Source organism: Hyperolius riggenbachi, chromosome 3 (genome assembly GCF_040937935.1).
Source record: "Hyperolius riggenbachi isolate aHypRig1 chromosome 3, aHypRig1.pri, whole genome shotgun sequence".
Lineage (NCBI taxonomy): Eukaryota > Metazoa > Chordata > Amphibia > Anura > Hyperoliidae > Hyperolius > Hyperolius riggenbachi.
The window spans coordinates 263491377-263514292 of NC_090648.1; the positions used below are offsets into that span (position 1 = coordinate 263491377).

The following is a 22916-nucleotide window of genomic DNA, read 5'->3' on the forward strand; positions in this document are numbered from 1 at the left end:
GATGCTGTTGTGAAATGCTGAGAGAGACTTAAAGGGAACCTGAAGTGAGAGGTATATGGAGGCTGCTATATTTATTTCATTTTAAGAATATCAGTTGTCTAGTGTCCTGCTGATCTTTCTGGCATCAGTAGTGTCTGATTCACACATCTGAAAACAAGCATGCAAGCTAAACTTTTGTCAGAAACCTCAGATTTTTGTCAGAAACCTCTGGTCTATCATGCTTGTTCGGGGCCTATGTCTAAAAGTATTAGAGACAGAGGATCCACAGGGCAGCCAGGCAACGGGATTTGTTTAAAATTAAGAAATATGTCAGCCTCTATATGCCTCTCACTTTAGGTTCCCTTTAAGGACCTTTGACTAAATGAGTCAAAATATTACTTCAAATATTTATTTTAACAGCAGAAATGATTTACTTTGTGGATGTTACTGTTACCTGTGTAATACTTACCTTGTAGCAAATCTGGCCAGTGTATTTAGATCAAGGTATTATGGTTACTGTTGATAAAAATGAATGGCTAGGCCTCTAATGAAAACGTTTCAGAACACCCCTGTTCCAGAAGCAGGCTATTGAAATCTATGGCCTGCTTGCAGACTTCTTTCTGCCAGGAGCTAGATTTCAATATACCAGCTCTGCGTGATCTTGTTGCAGCTAAACTCATATACATTTGGATTTGTGATTTCTATGTTCTAGCCTCTCAGCTCTGAATTAGAGGAAGACTGAACTAACAGGATAGGAAGTATAGGAATCACAGTCCATCAACAGTGTTCTTAAAGCGGAATATAACCCTGCATTTCAACTTTGCTCTAAAACATTATTTACAGTATATTATATGCAACCAGCATTTTTTTTTTTTTACTAGACCAGCATTGGAAGGGTTACACAGGGCTTTAAAGTTCCTTTAGATTTCTGCAGACGCATCCGAAGCTGAAAAGAGATACATTTTGTTTACAGAAATGTATCTAAGTGTTGAATGACTCATCTCTCTGACTGAGAAGGAGCTTGGAAGACTGCCAAAGAGTGTGTAACTGTTTATCAATAGATACATAGAATGTAACAATCTGAACTTCTGCATATCTCTCCACGGAACTTGAAACGCCTGTGTTTAACCCTTCCAATGCTGGTCTAGTAAAAAAAAATGCTTTTTGCATATAATATGCTGTAAATAATATTTTAGAGCAAAGTTGAAATGCAGGGTTATATTCCGCTTTAATGATTGGATGACAGTGTAGCACTTGTGCTATCTGCACGCGTTATCTGTACTGTCCCTTTGTGAATATAACCCTATATGTGGTAGCTGTACTTCAACTGACAGTGAGATGCTTACAAACAACTTCATGTGATCAGATGTGTGCCACCTCTAATAACTGCTAGTGTTAACTTTGGATAAAAGTCTTTTGTAAGTAAATGTGCTTCCTGACATCAGCAACTGACCCGTTAGCAATGCTCTAAGCTTAGTATGACTAGGTCCACTGCTTACTGAAATTCTTACTGGCACCTGATAATTGACTTGACTTCAACAACAACCCCCCCTCCCCGCAAAAAAACAAGGAAAATAAACAGTGTGGGTATGGCAGAGTTTAAATTTAAACACAACGTTTGCCACTTGAGGCCCATATAAAAGTGATGCCTGAAATGCTCTGATAGAGTGTACAGAGTAAAATAATGTAAGATAATAACAATATATACGTTTACATTTTATTGCACAGTTATAGGACAATGTAAAACAATCTGTACTGCAGACTACAAAACTGCTGAAAAGATTTACACTATACAGTATACTGTTCCATTAATCCTCAGCAATGAAAGGATAAGAGTGAATCTGATTATATTCTGAGAATCATTCTTCTTGCTCACCAAGTATGAAGCTCATTCATGGTGAATGGATTAAAGGTTTAATTGGTGGTATATACTGTCAGGCTATCTGCTGGACTATCTTTGCAAGGGCATTAATATTTAAAATAATACACTCTCAAAACGTTATTTATTTTCCTTTACTAAAATGTATGCAGACAATTTAATTAGAGGACATGTGAACTTTAAATAAAAAAAGCTTAGCATAAAATGGCTATTCATAATACTGTGCAAAACAGTTCAATAATAATGTGCAAAAACATTACTCTCAACACTTTTGACTTAATTTCACATTCACTTTCCAGCTCAGCAATCAATTGTTCCAAATTATGAGTGAATTAGGATGACCCCAAGGTTGACTACAGGGGAAGATTGGGACTATTTGGCTTATGCTGGGAATACATGGCTCGATTCTGAGCTGATAAGATGGTTAGATAGATCATTTCCGACATGTCCAATCACCGTTCAATCATTTTGCTGCTCGATTTGTCATTGAAGTGAATTGAAAAAAGAAAAATGAGCCGAAGATAAGAGAATCAAGTGGGCAAAACGATCCGGCGCAGAATCGAGCGCCAGAACTGACCCGTGTATTCCCAGCATTAGGGGCAGCCACAACCCAAAGTCCCGGAAGAGGAAAGACACTACTGCTTGTAGTGCTCTGTGGCCACATGCAGAAATTGTGACAGCTGACAAACCAGTGGTTTAATCCTGGGGAAAAAAGGTGAGTGGACTCACCTGGAAAACCCCTGCGCTGCGCCGAAAAATGGGTGTGGTCACGCATCAGAATGTGGGCGTGGTCATGGGTGTGGCCAAATATACATGACTTTAGCAGTGGGGTCTGCTGGGGAAGTTTGAGCTCTGCCGTAGTGTATCCCCCAAAAATAGATGTAATCTGACAGCATTTCACCAAAAACACACGTAATCGGGCAGAAGTTCCTCCAAAATACAGATAATATGGCAAATGTTCCCCCAAAATAGACATAATCTGGCAGCAGCAGTTTTCCCAACATACACATAATCTGGAACCAGTTCCCAAAAATAGGAGTAATCTGGCAGCAGATCACCCAAAATACACATATCACCCAAAATACATGTAATCTGGCAGTGGTACAGGCAGACTGGAGGTCAATTTTCAGGCAATATATCTGGCACTTGCAGGCAGACTAGAGGTCAATATCAGGCAATATATCTGGCAGTGGCGCAGACAGACTAGAGGCCAATTATCAGGCAATATATCTGGCACTGGTACAGGCAGACTAGAGGACAATTATCAGGCAATATATCTGGCACTGGTACAGGCAGACTAGAGGTCAACATCAGGCAATATCTGACACTGGCAGGCAGAGTGGCAGACTGAGGTCAATATCAGGCAATATCTGGCACTGGCAGGCAGAATGGCAGACTAGAGGTCAATAACAGGCAATATCCAGAACTAGCAGGCAGAATGGCAGACTAGATGTCAATAACAGGTAATATCTGGCACTGACAAGCAGAATGGCAGACTACACTGCCAGCCAGCAACAACTTGCTACCAACAGTAGCAACCCACAGTAGGCTACTACTTGGTGCTCAACTCTGCTGAGCCTGAGGCGAGCGAGCAGGAGCAAAGTGGCCGGGTGCTCAGAAAAGAAAGGAAATCAAATCTATAAAAACAAACAGCGCTGCCGCTAAAACTGTGAGTCAGTCAGTCTTTCTCTCTGGGGCTGCAGCTGACTGGTGCTTGGCGGGCCCAAAGCATAGACGTGCTGCCCCTGTATGTCATTACGCTGCTGCCCGCATTTTAGAGAGGAGGGGAGGAAGCAGGAAGTAGCGCCGAGCGGTCATGTGACTGAGCAGTGTCACATGACTGCTGCTCCTGACCAGGAACTAACTGGGGAGAAGTACGAGTCCTGCTAGGGTGGACGGGGTCCACGCTCAAGAAAAATAAGTGGAATTCGTCTACCCGCATTCACGCAGGACTCGACCCCTGTGACAAACACTGCTACTATGGCAGCAAACCATTGGGACCACTTAAAACCACAGTGAGAGAGTATGACCATCACATGAATAGCCTTTTCTTGAGGGAAGTCAGGATTATCAAAGAATGGTGCTAATAGCTAATAGAAGTTTGTTCCAGATAGAGAATCTTAAGCAATTGAGAAGTCAGATCTGTGGATTTCTTTTGGTGTGTGGTGGGACCACATCATTGGTTACATTTCATCAGCAAAGAACACAAAAAGCTACTTAAAAATATGCAGAATTTGGCCTCCTGGCCGCAATAGCAGCATAGGGGGCGATATACAGGCTGGGAACGCGAACAATCACTCACGTTCCCATGCCTGTCGGCTGGTGACGGCCAAGCCGGAAGTGTTCGCCGGCGGGTGCAGAGGCATCGGAGCGGAGCTGCGAGGGCACCGATCGGCTGCAGGGGGCTGAGGGAAGCCCCAGGTGAGTTCATTTCATTTTTTTTTTGTTTGGCTTTAGGTTCACTTTAAAGAGACTCTGAAATCTCTTTTCTTCCCTGATTTGCTCATATCATCCTTTTAAGAGTTAATGTCTAAGTGAAATCACCGCATCCCCGTGGCAAATGAGTAATTTAATATAGAGAAAGCGACCTGCAAAGTTCCACGACTTTGCAGGTCGCAGATTGTGCTGTCCTATAGGCTGTAGCTCTGCCTTTTGGCAATCAGTCTTCGCCTCCTCTCCGCCCCTCTCAGTGAAAAAAGACTGAGAGGGGCGGGGAGAGGCGGCGATCAGCAGAGATCGACTGCGGAGGAGGCAGAGCTAAAACCTAAAGCTCTGCCTCTTCTAGAAGTAAAGCCCTGCGAGCCCGGAATCTTTGTAGGGCTATTACACTGTAATAAATCACCCATCTGCCGCAAGGATGCGGCGATTCAACATAATTTTTTTTTTGCTGCACGCAGCTAGCACTTTGCTAGCTGCGTGCAGTGCCCGATCGCCGCCGCTACCCACCGATCCGCCGCTATACGCGCCCCCCCCCCAGACCCCGTGCGCTGCCTGGCCAATCAGTGCCAGGCAGCGCTGTGGGGCAGATCGGAGTCCCCTTTGACGTCACAACGTCGATGACGTCGGTGACGTCATACCGCCCCGTCGCCATGGTGACGCGGGATCTCCTGATCTCCGATCGCCGGCGGCGATCGGAGGGGAGCGGCTATCATGTAGCGAGACCTCGTCTCGCTACATGGAAATTTTTTTTTTTTTTTAAACGTATTTGCTGCCCCCTGGCGGATTTTGACAAACCGCCAGGAGGGTTAAACCACAATCTTCACTGTATGCCAATTCTTGGTTTGTTCTTTGCCCCATGATCAAATCTCTAGTATACTGATTTAAATATGAAAACTCAAGTTTGTTTATAAAAGGGGCTCATTCACAATATGTGCGCTGCGGTCAGTACCGAACATTGTGTGAACCATGCATGATAACATGAAAGTTCATTCAATCAGATCAGAATCCGATTTATTTCGCCAAGTGCAGCAGTTGCCACCCTCGGAATTGTTTGTGGTACACATCGGCATAAAGCATAGTACAAAACCATTAGAAGCATAGTAGTGCAAAAAACATGCAATGATGAACAGACAAAGACATAAAAAAAGATAAAACCAGGTAGTGCAAAATACATGTGCAGACAAGGGAATTTAGGTATTGTAGTGCACGCTACATGCAGTAACCACAGAATAGGTAAACATTAAAGGTCCGTACACACGCCGGACTTTAGGCAACGACGGGTCCGTCGTTGCCTCCCGCTGGGTGGGCGTGCCAGCGACAGTCCGGCGTGTGTACGCTCTGTCGTCAGACTGATACGGCTGTTTCTGAGCGATCCGCCGGGCGGATCACTCAGAAACAGCCGTATCAGTCTGACGACAGAGCGTACACACGCCGGACTGTCGCTGGCACGCCCACCCAGCGGGAGGCAACGACGGACTCGTCGTTGCCTAAAGTCCGGCGTGTGTACGGACCTTAATTTAGGCCTGGGTCACAGATGTGCTATTTAGTTTTCCTGTATGTGTGACTTGAGTTCAGAAGGCACACTGCTTGGGGGAAAAAAAGAGTTCCTGTGCCTGGAGGTTTTGGTGGAAATAGCCCTGTAGCGATGGTCTGACCACATGCGGCTGAAGGGATGGTGCAGGTCATTCGTGATCCTGTAAGCCCTTGTTCTCAGTCTGGATGCGTGGAGGAGGTCCAGAGGTGGCAGGGGTGAACCAATGATTCTTTCCGCTGCATTGATTACTCTTTGTAGTCTGTACCTGTCACTCGTGGTGGCTCCCCCATACCAAATGATGGATGAACACAGGATTGACTCGATGGTGGCAGTGTAGAAGCTAGACAGCAGCTCCTGCCGCATACCAAACTTCCTGAGTTGTCTTAGGAAGAACAGCCGTTGCTGCGCCTTCTTTTGGCATTTAGTGGTGTTTTCACTCCATCTCAGGTCGTTGGTGACGGTGGTGCCTAGAAACCGAACACTTGATACTCTGGTAACTTCAGTGCCTTCGATGAATACCGGGCTGAGGGGGGGGGGGGGAACTTTTCCTGAAGTCGATAACCAACTCGACGGTCTTTGCAGCGTTTAGGCAAGCATGTTGTCCTTACACCAGTTGCAGATTCGCTCAATCTCACTGCGGTAGGTGCATTCGTCCCCTCCACTGATGAGACCAAGGATGGTGGTGTCATCCGCAAATTGAATTACCTTAACGCAGTCAGCCGTTGAGGTACATCTGTTTGTATACAGGGAAAACAGGACTGGAGACAGTACACAGCCTTGGGAGGCGCCAGTATTTGTGGTCCTCATTTGGGAGAGGCAGCTGCCAAGTTTAACCTGTTGCGTCCTGTTTGTGAGGAAGTCCTTGATCCAGGTGCAGAGATTTCCGTCAAGCCCAAGTTGCGCTAAGTTGTTGTACAGGATGTTCGGGCAGATCGTATTGAAAGCAGAGCTAAAGTCTAGGAAGAAGATCCTGGCGTAGGTGTTGGGTCTGTCCAGATGTTCCATAATGTATGCCAGGCTGATGTTGATGGCATCCTCTATGGACCCGTTTGCCCTGTATGCAAATTGAAGTGGATCTAGGAGAGTGTTGGTGGAGTTTTTCAGATGGGTGAGGACCAGTTTTTCAAGGATCTTCATGACAGTTGAGGTAAGGGCCACGGGTCTGTAGTTGTTGAGATCCGTAACACCTGTTGTTTGGGTACTGGTATAATGGTGGACCTTTTAAGGCAGGAGGGTACCTTGCCAGCCGACAGGGATTTCTGAAAAATGGAGGTCAGCACGGGGGCTAGCTGGCTAGCGCAGGATCTCAGGCACATAGATGACACGCCGTCTGGGCCAGAGGCTTTCCTAGGATTTAGTTTCCGGAGGTGTCTGAGTGCTTCAGACACCTGGACTACTGCTGGTTCTGGGATGGCACTGCCGGTACTAGGAGAGGTGGGGGTTGGCCAATGGGTGGCCCTCGGGTCTCCTACATGGGTTGGTTGATGTTCAAACCTGCAGTAGAATTCGTTGATTTTTTCTGCTAGTTCGAGGCTCGGGGGTGCATGTTGTGGAGAGGGTTTGAAATTTGTGGCTGCCCTAAGACCTTGCCAGACTTCCCGTGTGTTGTTTGAGCGTAGGCGGAGCCCCAGCTTGTTGGAGTAGGCCCTCTTTGCGGTGCTAAGTTCGCGCCTTGAGGGTGTATCTGGCTGCCTTGAACTCCTCTGGTGTTCCGGACTTATGCGCTTCTTCCTTGATTTTACGGAGCCGGCGTAACTTGCTGTTAAACCAGGGCTTGTTGTTAGGGTAGACCCTGAAGGTTTTTGTGGGGATGCACAGCTCCTCGCAGAAGCTGATGTAGGAGATGACGTTCTCTGACCATTCCTCCAGGCAGGCTGTCTCGAGGGTCGCCCAGTCGGTGCATTCGAAGCAGGCCTGTAGTTGTAGCTTAGCTTCTTCTGTCCACTTTCTCACAGTCCTGAGGACTGGCTTGGATGATTCAAGGTGCCTTCTGTAGGTGGGAATTAGATGGATTAGGCAGTGGTCAGAGTTCCCTAGGGGAGCCTGTCGAATAGGTTTGTACGCATCCTTGAGGACCATGTAGCAATGGTCCAGGGTGTTCTGATTCCTGGTGGGGCAAGTAATGTGCTGTTTGTAGCCAGGCAACTCCGTGTGGAGGTTCGCGCTGTTGAAGTCCCCGCAGACGATGAAGAGGGAGTCTGGGAGGGATGTCTCCCACCGCGAGATGGTGTCACTGAGTGTATGCTGAGCGATCTTGGTGTTGGCACTGGGGGGGGGGGGGTATATACTCCTACAAGAACGTAGGAGGGGAATTCTCTTGGTGAATATTGAGGTTTGCAGTTTATGAGTAGGAGCTCGATGTCTGGGGAGCAGTGTCTGTCCATGATGGACGTGTTCGTGCACCAGGAGGCCTTGATATAGAAGCAGATGCCCCCCCGTCTGTTTCCCGGAGAGTGCGCTGGCACGGTCTGCACGGAAGAGGTTGAAGCCAGGCAGCTGCAGGGAGTTGTCCGGGATGGTGTCATTTAGCCACGTCTCAGTGAAGCAAAGGACTGGGGTGTTTGCGCCCATTGAACGATTGCGTCCTAGTAGTATGAGTAGTTCATCAAGCTTGTTTGGGAGGGAGCAGACGTTAGCCAGGAGAATGGCTGGGATGGGTGAACGCAGGCCCTTCCTTTTAAGCTTCACTTGTACTCCTGCTCTCTTGCCCCTGGGGCGATATGTCCTGCTGGCCCACCTAGCTCTCCTGGTAAGTAGCCCGATGTGTGCCCAGACTGTGTCCCCCAGGGATGCGTGGGACGCAGCACTGCAGGCCTCCCATAGCAGGAGTTCCTCTCTGGTGTGCGTGGTGATGCGCGACGTGCTTGGGGAGTGCGGCCGCTTCAGAGCCATGGAGCTGCTATGGTATATGGAGCAATAGGATGGCATGTGCAAGTAACAGGCAATAACAGTCAGGTAACAGGCAAAAACAGTCATGTAACAGGCAAAAGGTCACTGTGGCGGGCAGCTGGTAAAGCAGGGCAAGCGAGGTGTGCAGAGCAGATGGGGCACGTGCAGGTAACAGGCAATAGCAGTCAGAGTCCGTGGTCACTGTGGCAGGCAGCTAGTAAAGCAGGACCAGCAAGGTGTACAGAGCAGATGGGTAAAGCAGGACCAGCAAGGTGTGCAGAGCAGATGGGGCACAGGTAACAGGCAGAGTATACTCACTGTGGCAGGCAGCTGGAAAAGCAGGTGCAGCAAGGAGTACAGAGCAGGTGGGGCCCCCCCTGAGGATCCAACGTCCCGGGATGGCAGGCAAGGGTGCTAGGGCACAGAGTTCGGATCCCAGTGTGCAGATAGGGAGAGCAAGGGTGCAAGCGAGGGTGCTGGGGTGTCAGGTAAAGCTTGCTTACCGGAGTAGCTTGAGCCCTTTTAGGTGTGTAGCAGAGATGAAGAGGCTGGGTCGGCGCCGCAGAGAGGCAGGAACGGGGCTGCAGTGTAGGAGGCGGAATCTGTGCGCAGAGGAGAGTCTGGATCAGAGCTTGAAGCAGGCTGGGTTTTCACATGGAGTTGGAGGCACACAGAATAGCCGTTAACACTGGGGCCTGAGGCGGCGGCAGCAGCGTCACAGAGATGGAGGCCTGGGCCACGTGGGAGGTCCGGTTCAGTTTCGGCAGAGTGGCGGTTTGTAGCAGGAGCCACGGGGATAACCAGCACAAATTCCGGGTGTGCAGACTAGGTGGAGCAGCAGGTCCGGAGATGGAGGCCGGGGCCACGTGGGAGGTTCGGTTTCGTTTCGGCAGAGGAAGCAGTTCGTAGGAGCCGCGGGGATAGCCAGCTGGGATTCCGGGTGGCAGACTTCGGTGGAGCTGGCTGGAGTCGGAGCGGCGGAACTGACTGCAGGCCGCACAGCGACTAGGCACGTTGGAGGCCGTTGGTCGTAGCGGTGAGAGAGGCTGCAGGATTCGCAGTTGTGATCCGGGCTGTCTGTGAGTGAGTATCTAACTATCCGACACTAAATCTAAACTAAAGACTAAAAACAAAACTAAGAACTAGACTGAGACTAAAAGAAACACAAAACTGGAAGGGAGCCGATGTGACCGGGGCTGCCCAGTGGGCGCCATGTTACTGTTTATAATGTATAAAGCGTTCCTGCTTGTTGCAATATAAAGCACCAGGGAAAACTGCTGTGTTTTCCCTTCGGGTTATATTATGTTGGTGCTGCCAAAGTTCATGCTAAAACAGACCCTGCCGCGCATGCTGTGTGTCAGGAACGTGTGCACTACCGGTAAATCGTGTCTGTGTATGTATGTCTAGTTAGATAAAGTACTGTAGATACACAGAGCTGTTTGGCCGCTAAGCAATAATATTTGGGTACAGAGATAGGCACACAATTTTGGAGTGTACTAATGTTTTTTGTATGCTGTATGGACCTTTTTTTTTTTTTTTTTTGTGAAGAATGATCCTGGTATGACCCACGTCCCTGTATGTACTGAACTCATAATATTAACTAGACATATACTGTAGAGAGTCGCCAACGTTTTAAAAAACAGCATTGATAGACTCCATATTTCTGCCATGATTTTTTCAAAGGAAACAGCTGGCATGGAATGTGTTTTTTGTAAACTTCCAAAAGGATACATTACCATTTTGGATTCAGTAGTATTTCAATTCCAAATGAGCTAGCAAGCACCCCATATTATTTAAATGAACTATAATATTTTAGGCTGCTGAATGACTTAGCAAAATCATCATGTGAGTCGTCTCTACTGCAACAAGAAAAGGCAGCGGAAGAGGTTGTTAGTGGAGCACTATTAGATGTTTAGCCTTCTTTTCCATTAGAGCAAAAGGAAACAAAGTTTCCGCACAATGTCTATAGCAACAGTATATCTCACATTATCAACCACTTAAGGACCACAGGCTTAAACCCCCCTAAAGACCAGGCCATTTTTTTTCTAACTGGGCCACTGCAGCTTCAAGGTCTCACTGCAGGGCCATACAACTCAACACTCAAGTGATTTCCCCCCCCCCCCCCCTCCTTTTCTGCCCATCAACAGAGCTCTCTGTTGGTGGGCTTTGATTGCTCCCCAATGTTAATTTTTTTGTGTCAATATTTTTCTTATTTTTTAATATGCCTATTTTTTGTTATAATTTTTTAATCCAAAGCAGCTAATCAGTGCAATCGGCTGTCATAGGCTTCAGCCTATGACAGCGGATCGCTGTCTTGCCACTCAAGGGGACAGCTGTCCCTAGTACAGTGCTGCCTTGGATAGCAGCATTGTACTATGCAAATAATAGTCTACTAGCGCCGATCGCCGCTGGGAGACTGATGACACAGCATAGTTCTGTCATTCAAGCAGACATGATCTCCTGCAAAACACGCCCCCAGGACTTTATGCCGTTCGTAAACATAACGCCGGAAACGTTATGCCGATCACGTTAGGCGATCCTGGGGGAGCCTTCGCGTCCATGCCCATCTGCATGATACAGTCTTAAAGAGGTTAAAATATTGCGCTATGATTAACCATTTCAGCCCGCTGGGATTTTTCACCTTATGGACGAGAGGAATTTTCACCTGTCAGAGCTTCTCCCTTTCATTTCCCAATAACGTTAATCTTACTTCTCACAGCGAAATGATCTATACCTTGCTTTTTCCACCACCAATTAGGCTTTCTTTGGGTGGTAAATTATTTTAAGAATTATTTTATTTTAAATGTATAATAAGGGGGGATAGTAAAAAAATGGGAAAAAATTCATTATTTTTTTTTAGTTTTCAGCCATTACAGTTTTAAAATAATTAATGCTACCATAATTAAAATCCACACATTTTATTTGGCCTACTGAGCAAAAATCCCATTAGCTACAATGGGCTTGATTCACAAAGCCGTGCTAACCTACTTAGCACCTTTGGGCGTGATAAGCAGGGTGCTAAGTAGGGTAGCACCGTTTTGTGAATCACATTGCGCGCAAAGTCCAGCGTGCAAAACTTTGCGCGTGCACAGTGCGGTGTGCGCGAAGTGTCGCATAGAAGTGAATGGGCACTTCGTTGCACCGTGCTGCGCGCTGTACTGTGTGTGCGCAAAACATTGCGCGCAGGACTTTGCGCGTGATCAGAACTTATCACGCCTAAACGGAGTTTAGGCGTGATAAGGGGCTTATCACAAGCGTGCTAACAGTTAGCACGGCTTTGTGAATCAAGCCCAATGTACGCTAATTGGGATACAATGTATCACTACATTGTAACCAGGGAAGTGACGTAGGCTTCCATCGGAAGCCTCCGATCACAGTGGCGGTGGGGAGATTATGAATGGAAACATTGTTTCCATTCATCAATGTAACGATCGGGCGGCGGAAACTGGCGGAAATCACGGCGGGAGATCACGAACACGGCGCGGCAGCTCCATTTACAGAATAAACACTGTTTTTGAACAAAAACAGTGTTTATTCACGGCTGACATGCTTGGATTGGCACAGGGGACTTATGTCCCCTGCAGCCAATCCCCCCTGCTAGCAACAACAGCGCGATCACGGGCATCTGCCCGCAGAATCGCCTGCAGACCCCCCTCAAACTGCAGGGACGTGACTAATGCGTCCCTGCGGCTCTAGCACCTGCCGCTGCGGATGTGAAGCTCACGTCCGCGCGGCTGAAATGTTTAGGGACCTGCGTGTCTGAAACATGTCAGCTGCCTGGCTTTTACCAGTTTCAATAAAGTGAGATATTACTGTGGCTATAGACATTCACTAAGCTTTATCAAACACTTTACCGAACGTTTGATAATTTACCTCATGAGTAAAATCTAATTTTGAATTCACTAAGGTGTTATAGCTTTATTAAACGTTTTATCGATAAAACATTTGACAAATATATAACACCTTAGTGAATTCAAAATTAGATTTTACCCATGAGGTAACTTATTAAACGTTTGGTAAAGTGTTTGATAAAGCTTAGCGAATTGAGGCCATTGTGCGGTACCTTCATTTCCTTAGCTCTTCTGGGTTGAGTCGCCTAGTTCCAGCACGGTTATAGTAACCGAGGTGGAGCGGCATTCACTTTTGCTCTCACTTCTTTTCCATTATTCTTTGCTGAATTATTTTTTACACAACAATAAATAAATAAATATCACATTCATATTGGGATGAGTATTCATACCCTTTACTGACTGTAAAATTGAAGCACCTTCAGCAGAGACTCTGGCATGGAGTGTACAAAGAAATGGCAGGTAAAAGATCAACTCCATCACTGAGCTCAGAGAGGACCTGCGGGGTATGCTCTCCAGACTTGGAAAAGTGCAGCCATAGTGGACTTGCAACTAATCATTTTATTATTTTGTTATATAAAAAGCACAAGATTAAGTGGAAGCCCCCATCCATTACCTACTTGGGTACCCATCTTAGCACAGACTTATCTAAACTCTATGAGTTGAATTTTCTGCCTCTTGTGGAGGCCCTTGCGAGTGATGTCAAAAAATGGGCCCAGCTATCTCACGCCTGGATGGGGAGGGTAAATATAATTAAGATGAATCTGATGCCAAGGCTTCTTTACATCTTGCAAACTCTGCCCATCAAAATACCACAGAAATTTTGGAATAGACTTTCCAAGCTGTTTTCCAAGTATGTTTGGAAATCTGGTAAATCCAGAATAGCGCTACTTACTTTACAAAGGAGCAGGGCTGAAGGTGGCTTAGCCCTCCCACACCCAAAAGCATATTACTATGCGATTCACTTAAATAGAATCATGGATTGGGTACATAATCATCGCCAGGCACAGTGGGTTGAATTGGAGAGGGAGATGAGCTGGTATTTGGGTATGGCCTGCTAGAAGACCGACACCACTCTTTCTTTCGTTACCTTTGGAGTTTGGGACCAGTCAATTGTTCAGCATCGCATGGCTACATATGTTGGCCCCAACATGCTCATATGGGATAATCCTATGTTTCTAGCAGGAAAAGAATCTTCCAATTCACTGAGAAATCTCACACCTGGACTTACGCTTAAAAAAGTATGGCAAAATGGTAAACCAACTCCCCTTGGTGGCCTTGTTAAGGCTCAACATATGTCCCCACGTATTCTCTATGAATATAGGCAATTAGTACATTTTCTGCAGAAAAATGTAGATACTGACCTCTCCTGCAGAGACCTCACAGATGTAGAAGACCTCTGTTTTGTGCACCCTCCGCTAGAACACAGAATCTCCTGCTCTTACTCGGTTGTGCTTCCTTATCTTTGTGACAAGACTCCCAAGTTTATGCTAGAATGGAATTCTAAACTCAATAGGGATCTTTCGGAGTCCGAGTGGACTAAATGCCTTCTTTTTGCACATAAATCCTCAATATCAATTAGGGCCCAGGAGAATGCTTATAAAATCATTTCCAATTGGTATAGCACACCGGAGAGGCTTCACAGCTTCAACCCTGCTATCCCAGACTTATGTTGGCGATGTGGTATGGCAGTCGGAGATATGATCCATATATGGCATACATGCTCCAAACTTACTCATTTCTGGGAAACAATCTGCAAAATTATAGAATCTATAAGCGAGATCAAAGTACCTAATGAGCCATTTTCCCTGCTGCTCCTTAAAATAGACTGCCCTATTAGAACTTACAAAAAATCTTTAGTCCACCATATCTTGGCAGCAGCTAAACTAACTATCCCTAAATTTTGGAAATCCACTCGGGCTCCGACGATCCAAGATTGGTTGCAGGAACTCTCAGCTTTAAAACATACAGAGCTACTGATTCATTTAGCTTCTGATAGGGAGGAGAAATATAAACAGATATGGCGGAGGTGGGAGGTGTTTACTCTTTCCGAGGAGGGGAATTTTTTACTTGAACCTGAAATCTAATTCCTGTCGGGGCTGTTTCTGGGAGCAGTAGACATGCCTTTTGTGCCTCTGGGGGGGGGGGGGGATGTACTAAGGGGCCTCCCTCTCCTCTTCTTTTCCTCTGTGTCTCTCTATTCTCTTCTAGACAGAAGGACTCACTAGACAGAAGAACCTAATGGGCAGCTAAATTATCATTATTGGTTGTACCCCACCTGGATCCATGATGAAGGATTAATCATTATTATGTACCGTAGTATAAACTGCATTCATGTATTTATATAAGTCTGGAGGGTCCAAGACCCATACTCTTTTATATTGTACAATGTCCGGATAGTATAATAAGGCCATGTTGGCCACTGTTTGTCTTTATCTCTGTTATGTATGTTTCTATTGTGAAAAACTTTGAACAAACATTTATGATATTCAAAAAAAAAAGCACAAGAAAAGCATGCAGGTATATTTAACGGATCTGGAGAACCAAGGTTAGAGTCAAAAGGCACTTCCAAGTAATAACATTATAGTACGATTTCATGCACATTTTAATGTCTTTGGATGCATTTATATAAAATGCACCATGTAGTGGTCTCATCAGTGTTTCTTAACACCATTTTGGTATATGCAGCCATGTTATCTTCATTTACTAAGTAAATAATGAATGATGATGAATAGCAGTGTATTTTTCAGCAAAATTGAGAAATAAAAAAAAAAGTCCACTTGAAGCTATAGGCTTGCTATATACCAGCGGTTCTGGATGCTTGCTTGGCTTAACAAGGGCGAAAAGGGATAATTTGCATATTTAGTAGTAGTGCATTGTGGGTAACCACAAATGTTCATTTATAACTGAATTATTGCAAATTTCCTTCTGTTTTAAGAAGGCAATTACACCAAGCTTTGCTTTTCTAGTAAGAGGGCTTTTTGGTCCCTTTTATCCTCCTACACATTCCTAGTAGTTTGAGTCACCCTGAGCTGCTTGGTTACTCTGTTGTACTCGTCCAAGCCCTATTTCATACAGCCTTATCAATCCCTGCCATGTACTGATGAGGACCAAAAGTCCGAAACAGGCCGTCTACATGTGGGTTTGATATGGCTGTGTAAAACTTAAAGCTATAGGCTTGCTATATACCAGCGGTTCTGGATGCTTGCTTGGCTTACAAGGGCGAAAAGGGATAATTTGCATATTTAGTAGTAGTGCATTGTGGGTAACCACAAATGTTCATTTATAACTTAATTATTGCAAATTTTCTTCTGTTTTAAGAAGGCAATTACACCAAGCTTTGCTTTTTTAGTAAGAGGCCTTTTTGGTCCCTTTTATCCCCCTACACATTCCTAGTAGTTTGGGTCACCCTGAGCTGCTTGGTTACTCTGTTGTCTCCTTACGACAGGCTTTCTCTGACACCTCCACCCCAGTGTTGCAAGCATGAAATAAATCCTTACCTTTGCAATTTCATCTATGAAGCAAACATGGGATACAGGGTCTCTCTTCTTTGCCAAAACCTTCTGAAGATGCTGTACCTAAGAAACATAGATACAATTGAACACAGGCTTTCTCTGGCTTTTTTACTAGTTTTGGAGAGGCGTGCCCTTATGAACAAAAACCGTAAGATACAAAATACTCATAACATGTGGTGTTTGTGTTAAAATTCTAGTAATCATTCATATCAGACCTCCTTATAAGCACCCTTTTACGAAAATGCAGACTTGCTCTGCTGAGTAGGACAGCTGAAAAAAAAAAAGCACAGTTGGATTTTTCACTGCAAAACGGCACTTTTTTTGTTTATAAAGCAAGATGGCTCCATATACCCCTCCCTGCCATGGGTAGCAAGTTCTGTTCCTCTTATTCTTGAGGAATCTGGATTAGCTATAACATTTGTAGTGAAATAAACATAAAAGCCCAAGTTGGGAAACTAATTCAAATGATTACTATCCTGACGCAAATCTGGGTAAAAGATCAAACTCATCATAGGACCTGTTTACCCCAAAGGTAGTACGTTTAAAAGACAGTGTACAATTGCACAAATGGAGTGCAAGCTGAGGGTCTGAGCCCACTAATGCAGTTGTATCTGCTTCTGTCTGCTTTTCAGCATCTGTAACATTCATGTGTTGTTGAAAAGCGGACACAACTGCGTTAGTGGGCTCAGGCCCTGACAGCCAAGTGAAAAGCAGATTATGTTACTATGCATATTCATTTGTAGTGTGCACTTCACTTGGACTTTCATGCCAGCATTTCAAATTTTAAAGCAGACCTGAATTCAGAACATCCTATCTGCTCTAAAAGATATGCAACATATAGAAAAGGGGAGAGATAAAATTGCAACTTGTGATTAGACACAAAAAACGGGGGATTAAACAGGCTAAACTCTCTAAATACATACAGGATACATTTCTCTATGTTTTCCTTCTGTCCTGTGCAAGGGCTCAGGTCCACTTTAATAGGTCCGCCAGTTACTCATTTTCACTGAATTGCCTGCACCTGGCATTATCCATAGTGGGGTCCACTAATATTTCTGTGAATGAAGACCATCCTTTATCTTACTTCTTTTGGGGTCCACAAATGCTCTTATGATGTTGATCTGAGGACAAAACATTCCTGGACACTTGCATTTGAACTGAACATATTCAGAGCTGTTCCCCACAAAAGTCTGGTGCAAAAGTTGAGGATGCAAGGACTGGGGAAGAGTTTGTGTGCATGGATAGGGAACTGGCTAATGGACAGAATACAAAGAGTTATGGTCAATGGATCGTACTCAAAATGGGAGACTGTTAGCAGTGGGGTCCCACAGGGGTCTGTACTGGGTCCAGTGCTCTTCAATTTTTTTATTAGATGATACAAAATTGTGCAGAATCATCAACTCTCAGGAAGATAGTGTCATATTGCAACAGGATCTGGATAGGATGGCTATATGGGCACATACATGGCAGATGAAATTCAATGTTGACAAATGTAAAGTCATGCATTTTGGACGTACTAATGGACTAGCACCATACAAAATAAATGGGATACAGTTGGGGACATCAAACTTGGAGAAGGACTTAGGAGTACTCATCGACAACAAGTTAAATAATCGTACTCAATGCCAAGCCGCTGCAGCTAAAGCTAACAAAATTTTGGGATGCATTAAAACGGAAAAAAAACTCGAGATGCTAGCATAATATTGCCCCTGTTTAACTCTCTAGTAAGGCCACATCTGGAATATGGAATTCAGTTCTGGGCACCACATTACAAAAAAGATATTGCAGTTTTAGAGCAGGTGCAGAGACGAGCTACAATTGATACGTGGGATGGAAGGTCTCGCTTACCAAGAAAGGTTAGATAAACTGGGTTTATTTAGTCTAGAGAAAAGACGCCTTAGAGGAGATCTAATTAACATGTATAAATACATCAGAGGGCAATATAATAGCTTGGCGGATGAGCTTTTTGTCCCTAGGCCTTCTTAAAGGACTAGAGGACATGATCTGCGCATGGAGGAAAAACGTTTTAGCCCTTTATTTAGGAAAGGGTTCTTTACAGTAAGAGTGATTAAAGGGAACCTAAACTGAGAAGTATATGGATTTTTCCTTTTAACATAATACCAGTTGCCTGACTCTCCTGCTGATCCTGTGTCTCTAATACTTTCAGCCACAGCCCCTCAAAAAGCATGCAGATCAGGTGCTCTGACTGAAGTCAGACTGGATTAGCTGTATGCTTGTTTCAGGTGTGTGATTCAGCCACTACTGCAGCCAAAGGGATCAGGACTGCCAGGCAACTGGTATTGATTAAAAGGAAACATCCATATCCCTCTCAGTTTAGGTTCCCTTTAAGATGTGGAATGCACTGCCATAGGAAGTCGTTATGGCAAACTCTATACCTGCATTTAAAGGGGGCTTAGATGCTTTCCTTGCGTTGAAAGACATCCATGGCTACAATTACTAGGTTATGCCTAATGATGTTGATCCAGGGGTTTTATCTGATTGACATCTGGAGTCGGGAAGGAATTTTTCCCTTTTGGGGCTAATTGGACCATGCATTGTAAGGGTTTTTTTTCGCCTTCCTCTGGATCAACAGGGATATGTGAGGGAGCAGGCTGGAGTTGTACTTTGTACTGGTTGAACTCGATGGACGTATGTCTTTTTTCAACCAAAATAACTATGTAACTATGCAACTATGTAAGAGCTGATAATGCTCCTTCCTCTAAAACCTTGATAGTCATTTAAGAGTTATTACATTTTCATTTGTCTGGGTGTTATATTACCTCTTTTTACTTCATCTGAACTGTCAATTTATATCAAGTTTAAGGTTTAAGACAATGTACTGAGATTGGCAATTAGCACTTGTACAGCACCTGTTTGTCAAGGTATATGTTAAATGACTTTGCATTTAAGGAGGAACTCCAGTGAAAATAATGTAATAAAAAAGTGCTTAATTTTTACAATAATTATGTATAAATGATTTAGTCAGTGTTTGCTCATTGTAAAATCTTTCCTCTCCCTGATATACATTCTGACATTTATCCCATGACATTTTTACTTCTGGCAGGTGATGTCATTGTCACTTTTTTGGCAGTTGGAAACAGCTGTTATTTCCCACAATGCAACAAGGCTCAAACAGTGTGATGTTAGGACCTCAGAGCTGTGAGGCGCTGACATCACACTGTGGGAGGGGTTTCACCACAATATCAGCCATACAGAGCGCCTGATGATCAGTTTGAGAAAAGGAAAAGATTTCTCAGGGGGGTATCAGCTACTGATTAGGATGAAGATCAATTCTTGGTTACGGTTTCTTTTTAAATGACAACTATCATTTAAAAAAATGTTGTGTTTTCTCTTTAAACTTTGTAATTACATATATTCAGAGATTTTTTGTTGTGTGCAGCAAATGGCAGCCTAGCCAAGTATCAGACCAAATTTTAAGGACCCGGGCCGCAGCTATAATTTTTTTCTTATTGGGTATACAATTCAGCCTCCCCCTAACACACACACATACTCACTCTGAAAGAGAGATAATTGTATGGCCTGTCACACAGCAATATACTCTTGTCCTGATGGCAAGGAAAATGTCACAGCGTATTGTGTGGCGTACATGTAAATAAGGCACCAGGAAATTTGGGTGCAGGGTGAAGCCATAAAAACTACTCGCCCTGCTCCTGAAAAAGACCCGGTGGTGTTAATTACTATTCCCTCTCCAGGCCTCCATGGACTCTGGGGTAAGATGCAATTTGGCTGCCAACTATTGCTGGTGGGTGAAGTACGCAGTTTTTATCATAATCTGATCTCCGTCTTTTGATAGCCCCCAAATTACTGACAGCACCCACTGCTATTGCCGTGATTCACATTATGGCCTATGGCAGTGCCCAAATTTCCTGCACTGTTATTGCCTATATTGGTTCGATTGTGAGTTGTTTCTCTGCATTCCTGAGATTTACTGGAGGACTCATTTCTTTAAAGGTAACCAAAGATGAACGATTTGGTACAAAATAAACATATCCCCCGATAGATTTTACAAAATAAATACTGTACCTGGTATTTTCGCAGCTCTGGTGTGTGTTTTTTTTTTATTTATTTTTTACTATAACTCCACGCAAAACACAGTTCATCAGAAAAGCATATTATTTAGTGGGCTTTGTGCAAAATGAAATCACCATTTCTAAAAACCTCTTATGACTAACAAATGTAGATAAAAAAAACAAAAACATTTTCAATTAGCAGCCCCTCCCATCTCATCATCGCTCTCTGTGATGATGTGAATATACAGAACAGGAAGGCAGAGCCAGAAGGGATGCTCAGTCGGGGATTATATCAGGGCTGATAACAAGCAGGCTGAGCAGTGAAGGATGAAACAGAGAGCAGGGTAAGTGTTTTCTCTAATGTTTCCATTGATATATATATTGAAATGCATGAGGGTGCTTCAACTCTGGTTCACTTTAAATCAGCAAAAGTAAATCCCAGGAGTTCAATAGATAGAGCACTTTATACAACTGCTTTTTCTATCCGTGGGGCAGAGAATACTGCTCCATGACAGGCCAGCTGAGGGTTCCTCCCTCCTTGGGTGCACTGCAGTGCTGCAGGAGGAAAGATCAACAATTGTGCTGATCAGTGACATCTGGCAGCAATGATTATCATGAATAAATGCAATGAAGCGGACAGGGTAAAATCTGCCTCCTCTATTCTAATGGTATGCCCTGCAAGTGCTTTCTGTGTACTGCAAATTACGGTGAGTTTATAAAAAAAAAACTTCATAAATTAAATTTAAATTAAACAAAAAGAAAACGTAAATGGAGCTCTAGCCAATTTGTCATAGAAAGAATACAAGCATTTTTAATGATAGTTCTCTTTTTAATACTATGGCTGAGCCACATATGTTGTTGTATATAAAGGGTGTTTACAAATGTGTTGTTTTAACCGCTTCCAGACTGCAATGTCTGAAATCTATGCCCAGTTTGGGCGTGGTTATTCCTGCCAGGGCATAGCTTTCAATCATCCCCGCCGTACGCCATTTGCTCTTTCTGTTCCTGCTGCTGTCCGTGTTGCTGCACAGGCTCACAGCGGCGCTTCTGTATATCGGGCAGGAGCCAATTTCATTGGTGCCTGACCCCGTGATTGCTGTAAGCCAACCCCAGCACTTACAAAAAGAGCACAGACGGCTCTGGTCTTAAAGTGGCCAGAGCCGTCCGATCCGCAAAAGGTTAAGAAAGTTAACAAGGACTATATTTACTACTGCAAAATGTATTTATTCCACTCATCTGTTTACTGCTTCACAAACCCTTCCTCTTGGTCTGTGTTTTGGAACTAATATATGGAGAGTGCAAACTCACTCAGTTATCTTCTGCTGTGGATTCAAAAGTTAACCAACCAAAATAATGATATAAAATAAACCCCTTGTTCACATATGTATATTGTACGTCTCTACTTTTTGCACTAAACGTGAAAATACTCTTGCCTGGCAGCAACCAGTAGCTTCTTTCTGGTAGCACCATGGGAGTCTCCTCTCCAACACACAAAGTTGCTGGTAACAAAGGGCTAATCTTTCCCAGTGCTCTGTGTGAACATTAAAAGACTGCCTCATCTCCGTCCCCCCCTCCCTCCCACCAGCTCCTCCCTGATAGCCTCATGTGAGTTATAAAGGGATGTGGAAGAGGTTTGATTAGTTCCCAGATGTTATTCATATAGGAAATCATTTTTGCAAAATCCGGCCACCCAGGTAAAAAAACATGAATAATACAAAAACAGTTAATGAGAAATTTGAGTAAATGTTCACACATTATTCATCAAAAACAAGAGCCTGAGCTAGGACTTTAAGAATGGGGATTCAGATTATGTCCATTTCTGACAGGTTCTCTGAAAAACCTTAGCAGACCTTGTATTACTTGTGTTAATTCTGTAGTCTACACTTAAAAATCATAGAATGTTTAACTACTATGTATAGATCCTATATTTACTTAAAGAGACTCTGAAGCGAGAATAAATCTCGCTTCATAGCTCATAGTTAGCAGGGGCATGTGTGCCCCTGCTAAAACGCCGCTATCCCGCGGCTAAACGGGGGTCCCTTCACCCCCCAAACCCACCCCCGCAAGACTTGGTCACAAAGTTGGTCGTATATTTTCTCTTCCTAGAGGCAGGGCTAACGGCTGCAGCCCTGCCTCTAGTCGCGTCTATCAGCGGCGCATCGCTGCCTCTCCCCCGCCCCTCTCAGTGAAGGAAGACTGAGAGGGGCGGTTGAGAGGCTGAGATACGCGCTGACAGACGCGCGTGAGGCAGGGCTGCAGCGGTTAGCACTGCCTCAATGCGGAAGAGATCCCCCGCTGTACGGAGGGGATTTGGGGGTGAAGGGACCCCCGTTTAGCCGTGGGATAGTGGCGTTTTAGCACGGGCACACATGCCCCTGCTATCTATAAGGTCTGAAGCGAGATTTATTCTCGCTTCAGACTCTCTTTAACATTACAGTTTTAGTGATAAACCAGAGTTACCTGAACACAAGCTGAATAAATTTGGTCCATTAATTTTTCCATGTTTGTCCAAAGTGCTGCCCGAAATGCTGCTGTGTTTCCTGGCTGTGGCATCGCTGCTCGGCCCGGTGCACCTACAGAAACAAATAGCAACTTAGATTCTTTCAAATAACAAAACCTAATGCACACAATTTAGGGGAGGAAAAAAGAATATTATGCTCTGAAAACAGGTTAAATAGCAAACAGAAACATGCAGTTCTTCTAATTGTGGTGCAGGTTTAAAGGGGAAATAAATAAACTTAAATGTAATATCAATGTTTAAAAAACAAAGAACAATACAATAAAACAGGGCACAGTAAGTTT

General features: G+C 44.5%; 1 protein-coding gene and 1 long non-coding RNA gene across 3 annotated transcripts in view; one reads left to right on the top strand and one right to left on the bottom strand.

Annotated features, from left to right (window-relative positions):
* COG5 (component of oligomeric golgi complex 5) overlaps positions 1 to 22916 on the bottom strand; it is a 497428-nt gene that overhangs the window by 142450 nt on the left and 332062 nt on the right. For both annotated transcript variants that reach the window (XM_068276282.1, XM_068276283.1), the window contains 2 exons: positions 22575 to 22687; positions 16069 to 16146 (listed from right to left, as the gene is read on the bottom strand). In XM_068276282.1, coding sequence (XP_068132383.1) covers positions 16069 to 16146; positions 22575 to 22687 — 191 coding nt within the window. The remainder of the gene's footprint in view (positions 1 to 16068; positions 16147 to 22574; positions 22688 to 22916) is intronic.
* The window catches only part of LOC137563609 (uncharacterized), a 37949-nt gene that overhangs the window by 5621 nt on the left and 9412 nt on the right, over positions 1 to 22916 (top strand). The window lies entirely within an intron of this gene.